Source organism: Montipora foliosa, chromosome 12 (assembly GCF_036669935.1).
Source record: "Montipora foliosa isolate CH-2021 chromosome 12, ASM3666993v2, whole genome shotgun sequence".
NCBI lineage: Eukaryota > Metazoa > Cnidaria > Anthozoa > Scleractinia > Acroporidae > Montipora > Montipora foliosa.
The window spans coordinates 13,214,964-13,224,963 of NC_090880.1; the positions used below are offsets into that span (position 1 = coordinate 13,214,964).

The following is a 10,000-nucleotide window of genomic DNA, read 5'->3' on the forward strand; positions in this document are numbered from 1 at the left end:
CCAAAACATGATACAAGTGATTTTTCACCTGCAGTGACAACGCCAGAAACCGCAGAATGACAGATGAAGACCAACGTTAGCGTGCTCTTTGAAGTAAGGTACATTCTCAAGTTTCTTCAGGGCTGTTGCCTTTCCAACTCCATAGAGGCGTGATGTTGTGTTGCATCCAGTGACGGTGTGAAGGAAAAGGAAATTTCTGCGAACTTCCTTACCCAGCTGTTCTTTCACTTTCTTCATATGCCAGACTCGGGCACATCTCGAGTTTGCCTTTGTCTCAGGTCAAAACAAGAGGCCACATCCACCTTCGGAATCATGGTAACACAGAAGGACTGGCAAATCTGTGCCATCCCCAACTAAAACCATGGAATTCTTTATGGCAGACTCTACAGCGGTTTTGATTACAAGTAGGTCGGCGTCACCATTTGCGGCGTCACCTCTGGGCCATGGGACTCGATGGAGAAGAGAACCTCCGTCCAGCACGTACTGTATGTTCCCTTCAGGTTGTGTCTTAGCCTCTGGTGTAAGCTTTGCCCATAGTGCATCTGCTAATGATGGCTTTGGTGGCTGCCTTAACATAAATGGGTAGTCGAAAGAGCTGTGGGATATATGCAGAGCTCGTCCCGAAATAATTTCTAAAATACAAGCTGAGGGTCAACTTGTACTTGTACTCAATCTTTACGGAGGACTTGGATGCTATAGTGACTGTCTGGGCACTTCGTTTGAATGAGTAATCTATGGTTAACGTTCCCTTCACTGACGCTAGCATCTTCTCCCCGACGCTCTTGGCTGTGTCAGCATTGATATTACTATCAGCATTTACACCATTCATGATATTCCTTAGGGTTGTGAGTAGCCAGAGCACTGAGGATGGTCATTGCTTCCTTCATTTCTCTTGTTTAGACACATCTTTGTTCTGTTCTCCAGAATAAAATTAACTCCTGTCAGCTTTTGCATGATGTTTTTTGTTTCAGCACATGCATAAATGCAGGCATAGTTAACAGCCAGATAAGACGTTGCTAGTCCGTTTGGTCCCTCCCTCTTGTCAAGCCTCCACTGGTTTTCACGCTTCTCAAAAGAACCTGTTCGACGACTACATAGGTCTTTCGATAATCCTGCCCAAAATCGATCACTTCTTCTTGCTACGTGAAGACTTGCTAGACATCCTGGTGGTCGGTACGGAGGTCTGTCATAGCTGAGGCTTGTTGAGTCATTACAAAAACTTTCTTTTTGGTATGGTTGGGATGTCTTCAATCGCGTATTTTTCTTTTTACTATCCAAACTCAAAGTTTAAATATAAACAAAATTCCTTCACTGTATTGGAAGGGAATTACTTTAGACTTTTTAGTTTTCAAATTGAACTAAAGCGCAAGATTTGCAGGACACACACTTTCTCTGTTAGTTCATAACTGGGTGAAAACATTTCCTTTGTCCACTTCCTGGACATTTTGCTTTGAATTATGAGGGGAAAAAGATAAATTTACTAATGAGTTAGGACAAAAAAGAATATTACAATGTAAAGCGCGAAGCAATGAGTGAACCACAGGTTTTTCACCAAGATGAAATTCATTTTGGATGTCTCTACTCATGTCAAATTACATTTTCCTGAATTACATAATCTCTGAACATGACATTACTGTTAGGTCTTTTAGTGTAAAAGTGTCCTTTTTGTGTTCTAACATCGCTTGTGGAAGACCGTGTTCTTCGCTACATAATTCACTCAGATAGCCATCCATCGACGACATCTCTAAAGGTTTCACTTACTTATGAAGAATAATTCTTCTATTTAATGGGTATATAAATGCACTTAACTAGGAAGATAACACAATAAATTTTCTCAGTCTTGGCTAGCCTATGCTGCACGTGGCTTTAAACTCAAGCAAAACAACGGTAGCTCACAACAGATAGTAAATGCAACGTCGTTTGCATGCTGAGCAATACAGGGCTCTAAAAAAGTTGTTTTTTGTCAACTTCCCCCAATCGGATTTTCGGGGACTTTTGATATGTTATAGAGGACATGTCCCTGGACCAAAGACTGTTAAAAATCCTTCTTTTGCAATTAGTGGCAGGTTGACCGACTTTTGGCGATAAAATGCGTGGACTTTATTGAAATACACCACATGAGGAGATTTTTTTCTGTGGCGTCATGATATTTTCATATTATGTGATGGTCATTTACACTGTACAACATATTTATCTTCAAGAGGAAGGCTTACTGCTTTTGCCTGCCATATCTCGAGTTGTAGCCGCTGCCTAAGAAGTGAAAAGAAATGATGTTATGGTTTGCTCAGATTTAAGCAATACAGTGTTTCATACTGCATGAGAAAAATGATATAAATTTTAGCTACAGGCAAGTCCTTTAACTTTGTTTAATATCTGAGAGCTTGAATTAAAGTGGGTTTGCATTTTGAACTTTTGTGAACTCAAAAAGGATATAGGTTTCATAGTTAGATGATAGAACTGAATAATAATTGTTTCTTGTGGCATTTTAAATTTGAGGGCTTGGATAGGTAAAGTACTTCAGTGTACATAGTGTTTGTGTTAACACCTGATAGCTACATGTATTCTTTGCAAATATGAAAATAAATTTATTAATTCTCTGATTGATTTGCTACCTCAACTCTTAGCAATTTATTAATAGTATAATAGTGATGAAAAAGAAAGTAAAATCTAATATACCAGTACATTTACCTCATGCCAGTAGAGATGATGTTTTTTTTCTGTTTGGTACAGTTTCTTGATTGCCTATTAAATAGGTAGAGTATAGTGTCTTTCATTTTGAGTTCCCTTACCATTGCTGGTGCTATGGGACATATATGGTCCAAATATGGAAATGGCATGGGAGAACCTATGGCCCATACGTGGGTATTGTATTTCTTTGATGTGGGTTATTTTCCCCTATCTTAAGCCCATACACAGTGACTGTCTTCACTTAGCACAATTTTATTGTCTTATGCTATGGGATTGCTACGTATTTCGTAAAGTTCCATATATTCCCCATAGGATCTGGTATGGGAATGACATGGGACAGTCCCATACCAATCCCACTGGTTGACTCACTAGTCTCTATGGGATTGCTACGTATTTTGTAAAGTTCCACATATTTCCCGTAGCATAAATCTGAGGAAAGGCATGTGACATTCCCGTACCAATCCCATATGATCATTGACTCTTCTCTATGGGATTGCTATGGGTAATTTTAATGAAGTCCCATACCAATACCATACATGATCCATGACTTAAACATATGGGAAGTCTATGGGATATGACTGACTAATATTCCCATAATTCAACCACCACAACTTATATCCCCATACCATACTTTACACTGGTGAATTGACTGATTGCATGGCTATAGCCCCTATTTTAATCTTCTACTTATATCAATCAAGTGTAGTAAGCTATAAGGTATATACATTGTTGTCAATAAGTGAGCCACACAGTCAGTTTCACATTCTTCACATGTTTAATTGCTGTACATGATATCCATATAATTCCTTTCACACAGTATAAATTTTTGTTTTTGTCTCAACAATATTAATATTCAAAATCTGTTACTTAAAAACTGAAACTTGATAATTACACTGTATAAGAAAATATGATCATTAGAAAAATCCTCAATCTGGGCAAACTTTGTTCATAAAAATTAATTGTTGTACATGATATCCACATGATTCCTTCCACACAGTATAAATTATTGTTTTTGTCTCAACAATATTAATTAATATTCAAAATCTCTCGTTACTTGAAAACTGAAACTTAATAATTGCACTGTATAGTAAAATCATTAGAAAAATCCTCAACCTATGAAAACTTTATTCATGAAAATTAAAAATATTAAAAAAAAGGCACATCTGAATTGTTTACTCTCGTCTTGGAGCTCTAATTCTTTGGGGCCGTCTTGCCTCCACACATTTCATGTTGATTTTTTGAACAATTTGACTAGGAGCAGGAGAGTCCTTGGCAAACTTTGAACAAACTTTTCCTGAAAAAGAATTGAAAATTTATTAGTTTGTCATGTTAATTAAATGTTGTGAGCCAACTTTTACATAACATTAAGTATTGGTTAAATGTTCAAGGCATTGATTCCTATAGTTGTGGGGCGAGGTGTTCAGAGCAAGATTTGTACTAATTCGGGTATAAAACCCTGGTGATTAACTTGTATGTTGTCAATTTTAATTATTTTCATAAAAGATACCTTCGGCTTTAAATATTAATAACCCAACCTAAAACTTAACCCAAGACTGCTTTTGGGAAATGCTATAAAAGTTAATAAAATATAGCCCAACTTACCTATGAGGGCATCCATTATCATTGCAGTCAATGGCTTGTGGACATCACCATTCTTGCTTTTCCTGTCATTTCCTTTTGCATTTGAAACAGCAAGTGTTTCTTTGGTGAAGAATGTATCAATGGCTGCATTGATATATCCTGGCCAGCTCTTGAACGCTGAGCAGTATGCCTGCTGGTGAGGGTACCAAAATACTCCTGACCCCTCCATTACTTCTACCATCTGTAAAATAGACAGAAGTTGAATGCAATTATTATTATTTTTAACTGACAACTATTAGATAAAAAAAACGTTTGGAGTCCTATGCTGCTTAATATGAACACCTTGTTAACCTCACTTTACAGAAAGTGGTGATAGGCTGGGCTACACACTTTGAAACAGGAAAAGTTAACAATAAGATACGTGTACTTGACCAAATGTGATACTGTGTGCAATGTCATTTGACTTAGGTCAGTTTCATCATCACTGCTGTCTGCTGTGGCACTTTGAAAATGAAGGCCCCTCCTGGGCTCACAAATAGTTTTTGACTTATAACTGGTTGTCGGTCTTGCAGGAATGCAAGGCCTTGCAGGCATGGGTGGGTTGGCTGGAAGAAATTCTTCTGTTGGTGATTGTATAGATTCAGGAGTGGTTAAGGTTCTGTCAGGTGATAACGTTGTGCTAGTAGTCAATGGTGTGGAAGACTGGCATAATGGTCTGGAACTTCTGTGGCGAATTGGATGAGGTGTGAAGGTTGCAATGGTTGTTGTGCTAGTGCTTGGGTTTTTGTTAGGTGATAAAGATGTGTTAGCGTTCAATGGTGTGGAAGACTGGCATGAAGGACTGGAACTTCTGTGGTGAATTGGTTGAGGTGTGAAGGTTGCATCGACAGGATTATTTACAGCTACTGTAGTGACCTCAGAATCTGCTGCCCATCGAGTTGCTGCCTGGGCTCTTCTTGCTGCCAAGAAGAATTTTTGTCTTTCGCGATCTTGCTCTTTCTTTTTTTGTTTTTCTTCTTTATCACTCTCTGTTTGCTTCTGTTTCTTTTTCTTCTTTTTCTGAGCATCTGCTTCTTCCTCAGAATTTTTTCTTTTTTGCTGCGTTTCAATTTCCTTTTGCCCACCCTTTTTTGCTTTTTCTTGCCTCATCCTCTCTCGCATAAGCTCATTTTTATCACCTGTAAAGATACATTTTGGAGGTAATAAATTATTCATGTCACTCAATGTACATACATGCATGTACATGCTACAGCAACCTGCTGTTGAAGCAACTTTTATTTTGGGGTTTTAATTGGTTTCTTTGCACTCACAAAAAAACAATTAAAATTAAATTTTATGTATGTGCTTTGAGTTGTGATTGGTTCATTACATTGTGTTTGGGTTTACAACACAAGGACAACATGACAGCGTATCAGCAGTATGCACAAAAATGCATAAGAAAACCCATATAACAATCCCGCTCAAACCTGAATTTTACCCTAACATTAAATATGTCAGGGCTCGAAATTAATGAAAAAATCCAGTCACAAAATTTTTAGTGGCAAAAATTGCAGCACTGTATTGTGTTGTCAGCGGTTTGTAGCAAAGAAACTTGAGCCCGCAATACTTGTGTGTAAAGTTACCACAGAAAATGGCGACTGATCAAAGGAATGGTGTTGTGCACGTAACATTGCAGCTAAATTACTCTACATTTAGCAAAAGTAGCAGCAAAGTGGCAACTGCGAACCCTTTTGTGTCAAAATAGCGGAGTTGAAAACAAGTCGCAAATTTGCAACTTCTCCAGACATTTTAGTCGCAAAGGAAAAAAATTTAGTCGCAAATGCAACTGTATTGGTCGCAATTTCGAGCCCTGTCTGTAAATGTAAATTGTTATGAGATGGTTTATACTTTACATGAGGAGCATGCACCATCACTCACTATAGTGTTATTGGTCTATGTTCGACTGTAAATCCACACAATTATTTACTAAAGCCTTTTGACAACAATTCACTCACCTTCTTTTGCTAATATCTTTGCATCATAGTATTGGCCATTTGGGATCCATAGAGCACTAATGACATCCCCAATTTGCATTTCATCATTTTCTTCATCAGGGAAGATATGGCAAACTTCATCTTCAGCAAGCACTCTTAAATTTTCATCATCCTCATACTTTACAAGGTACCAGGTCTCTGTATAGCAAAATATTTGAGTTAAGTTTTTTCACTGGTGAAAGGTCTTCTTGCTGGTGATATTTACGTACATGTAAGGATAATTTGTAGCTCATAGAATATTTGTACCCCACAAAATTTTGTTGGTTTGGGCCTGACCACCTCCCTTCTAACCTTCTTAAAAATCTAGATAAAATTATGCTGGAGACCCCCTTACCCTCCAATGATCCTTACTAAGGCTATTGCTTCTTAGTTTTGACACAAAATAGCAAACTAAGCCTAAAGGTGACAGATAACAGTGCAATCCTTTATAGTCCTTTAGAGGAAGTTTAATTCAGTATTTATTTACATGTATGTGTCACAGTCTACATGTATATGGTACCATAAGAGTTCAAGAGAAAAAGTATTTGTCAAAGAATAACTCCAAAGAATACCAATTAAACCACATGAATAAAAGCAGTCAACTAAAAGTTAACTTATAAAATTCTAATAGGGTCTGACAATATAAAAATACACAAAAAGCATCAAATAATCATCATGAACCTTCATGCTAGTACTCAAGACTCCAAGTAAACCTTGCCTTAAACAGAAATTTATTTTATCAAACGAGTTGATAAAGGTCGAATAACCACCGTGAAAGATTTGGAAAGCTGACGTTTCGAGCGTTAGCCCTTCGTCGGAGCGAATGATCTCTCCGACGAAGGGCTATAATGCTCAAAACGTCAGCTTTCCAAATCTTTCATGGTGGTTATTCGACCTTTATCAACTTGTTTGATAAAATAAATTTCTGTTTCAATCTCCCACCGAGGCAGCATCACAGTTTCTTTAGAAACTAAAATTTTGCTTGCCTTAAACAATGCACCTTTTGTAGAACTACGAAATCCGAAGGCCATTATTTTTCTCCAAGTATTCTTATACGTGCATATTGCTTTATAAAAGAAACTGAGATGATTGCTATAGATGGCCATTCGTTTTAGTGAATAAAAGATTTTATATTCCTGTTGTGAAGGGCGCCTCAAATTTCAGTAAAAATTTTCAGCACAAATATGCGTGCAAATGCATGTTGAGCCATGACAAAAGACTTACACGTACCTTCTCATAGACACGCTGGGACACTTCTTTTCCTTGAGTTTTGTTCAGCCATCGGTCGTTGTATTTCAATAGAAAACACAAAACTAAACTCACTCTGGAATGGATTCTCTAAAGTTGTAAAAGATTTCTATTTCGTAAATCGATGGAGACCACGCTGGAATTTCGAGGAAAGTGAGAAAATTTGAAAAGGACACGCTGCTTTAAAGCGTTCACGCTATTGGTATAAAAACAGCACGTGATCTTTTGCAGTGGAAAGTCCTGGCGCCGAACTGACTCAACGTTCGCGGGCCTGGGAACAAGATAACCAGATTAAAAACATGGCGAACGAGACAAAACTTACAAGAAAAAGAAGATGTAGAGGCGGTTACCGAGAATACATGCGTCATTCTAATCCCATACATATTTCCAGCTGCAAGGAGACGAAAAGGGAACCTCCAAAAAGTGAGAAAATTGTCAAATGTTTCTCACAACGGCTTCAACAAATGTGAATCCGACGTTCAAGAAGTGTTTTGTGAACAGCCACGTGTCACCAGCAGTCATCATGAACTGCTCTAGGCTGATACAATAAACACGCCACATGGCGTGGTCTGCAGCGACCAGCAAATGCCAGACATGGATGATTCAAGCGACTTTGAATTTAAAGACAAAGATGACCCGAGATTGACCATGAGCGAAGATGAACTAGTCGACATGTTGGATATTTACAAACAATTGGTCAAAGATGATGATGCTGGCTCGGACTTTTTCAGTGACTGTGAGAACATTCAGGCACACTCTGAAACCGTTCCAGAACAACCCGAAATAGAATCGAGGGACGTTCTTTATTCGGGAGCTCCAATCACCAGCAGCTCGAGTGTTGTGTTATTGTTATCCTTTGTGTTTAAACACAAGCTAACACGTGAAGCATTCACCGATTTACTTTCAGTAATCGAGGCTTATTGTCCTCGGCCAAACAATTGTAAGACAACAATAAAGAAGCTCTTCGAATTTGTGAGCCACGCAAAGGGAGACATTGTCAAGCACTACTTTTGTGGTTACTGCAAGGCGTATTATGGCAAAGATGTCAATGGAAACTGTGACATTTGTGGTAAAAATATTCAGAAAACCGGTGGATTCTTCATTGAGGTGCCTATTGCAAATCAGCTGCAAACGTTTTTTACAGGTGTGTTTATTTTTCTGGTTCTTTATTGTGACACCCATCAGTTCAAACAAGTATAGAGTTATTGAAAATGGTCAACTTCTTGTTGACTAAATAAGTGAGCCAGCTAAACTAAAATAATTAGTGTTTACCCAAAATATAAACATCACTAAATTAATACAGTGTTCAGGGATTACATCGCATTGATTCTTTGTTGCAACCTTTTACTTGAACGAAATGATACATGAAGTGAATCATATACTGAACTGCGGATATGAAATCAAGTATAGCTATGATCCTCACAGTTATGGACACAGTTTTAGCAATTGTGTAAAGAAGCCTGAAAAATTCAGGACCTTCAACTGGGTTTGAACCCATGACCTTGCGGTGGAGATGGAGGATCATTGAGCTTAAAATGTGAAATTATCATTTGGATTGGAACTGTTTATATGCTTGTGAGTGGCAGTGACTTGAAACATCCATCTTGACAAATATCCCTTTTCCAGATGCAGAATTTGTTGATGGCCTAAAGTACCGATTTCAGCGAGTGAAAAGAGCTCACATTAACATTGAAGATGTGTTTGATGGCACCCTTTCTAAAAGCAAGTGTGGTCCTGGCGGATTCCTATCAGAACCTTAAAACCTCTCTGTGAAGCTTAACACCGATGGGGTGGCTATATTCCGTTCTTCTCAGTTTGGAGTTTGGCCATTGTTTTTTCTTGTCAATGAGCTTTCTCCATCACAAAGGTAAACAAATTCGAGCAAATCTATACAAAATATTTGAAATAATAAATTGAGTTTCATACAACCAAAACCAAGTAATCATATGTGCAAATCAGATCTCAAAACAAATACGTACAATTGATGTTAAGTGCTGTAAACAAGTTACATTATCGGTTTTGGTTTCTCTCATGTCTGATTGGCTGACAAAGTAATGTGAGCTCTTTTAAATAATAAGGCAGATTACTTTTGTTGCTCAATGGAAAACCCCTCTATCAGAGTGCATTGCATCATTAAATTGCTAGGAAGAGTTTGTAACATGTACATGTACCGGTATGTTTCATTGTTGTTAAGACCCTTGGCCATTGAGAGACAGTTCATTATTTTCTGGATCTTCAGTGGTAAGGAAAGGAAAGGAACTTTATTTAAGTGTCCAATCTTCTAGCGCCGTAGAGCACTAATCAAGGACACTGTAAATTGAAATTAACAAGTTAATGCAAATCAAATCAAACTTTGGTTTTTGAGGAGAAGGGAAAACCGGAGTACCCGGAGAAAAACCTCTCGGTGCAGAGTAGAGAACCAAACTACCACCTGGTAGACCTGTTAACCTAATTTCTTATGCACTGTACAC

The 10,000-nt window shown here is 37.9% G+C and overlaps 2 protein-coding genes and 1 pseudogene across 2 annotated transcripts; 1 reads left to right on the top strand and 2 right to left on the bottom strand.

Annotated features, from left to right (window-relative positions):
* Positions 1-3,791: 3,791 nt before the first annotated feature.
* On the bottom strand, positions 3,792-4,510 carry LOC137979987 (uncharacterized). The gene is made up of 2 exons (XM_068827307.1): positions 4,291-4,510; positions 3,792-3,982 (listed from the first exon to the last, which is right to left on the bottom strand). The coding sequence occupies exons 1-2, from the start codon at positions 4,508-4,510 to the stop codon at positions 3,861-3,863; spliced, it is 342 nt and encodes a 113-aa protein (XP_068683408.1). The 3' UTR covers positions 3,792-3,860.
* A 116-nt stretch (positions 4,511-4,626) lies between these two features.
* On the bottom strand, positions 4,627-7,647 carry LOC137980786 (DNA ligase 1-like). Its single transcript, XM_068828212.1, has 3 exons — positions 7,512-7,647; positions 6,264-6,440; positions 4,627-5,447 (listed from the first exon to the last, which is right to left on the bottom strand). The coding sequence occupies exons 2-3, from the start codon at positions 6,340-6,342 to the stop codon at positions 4,627-4,629; spliced, it is 900 nt and encodes a 299-aa protein (XP_068684313.1). The 5' UTR covers positions 6,343-6,440; positions 7,512-7,647.
* On the top strand, positions 7,553-9,395 carry LOC137979986 (uncharacterized; annotated as a pseudogene).
* Positions 9,396-10,000: the final 605 nt, after the last annotated feature.

Excerpts from the sequence above, each read along its gene's own strand:
- LOC137979987 (XM_068827307.1), bottom strand. The coding sequence starts at position 4,510 with ATGGTAGAAGTAATGGAGGGGTCAGGAGTATTTTGGTACCCTCACCAG. Across the intron at positions 3,983-4,290 it reads GATAATGGATGCCCTCATAG|GAAAAGTTTGTTCAAAGTTT; the intron begins GTAAGTTGGGCT and ends ATTCTTTTTCAG.
- LOC137980786 (XM_068828212.1), bottom strand. The coding sequence starts at position 6,342 with ATGCAAATTGGGGATGTCATTAGTGCTCTATGGATCCCAAATGGCCAA. Across the intron at positions 5,448-6,263 it reads AAAGATATTAGCAAAAGAAG|GTGATAAAAATGAGCTTATG; the intron begins GTGAGTGAATTG and ends GTATCTTTACAG.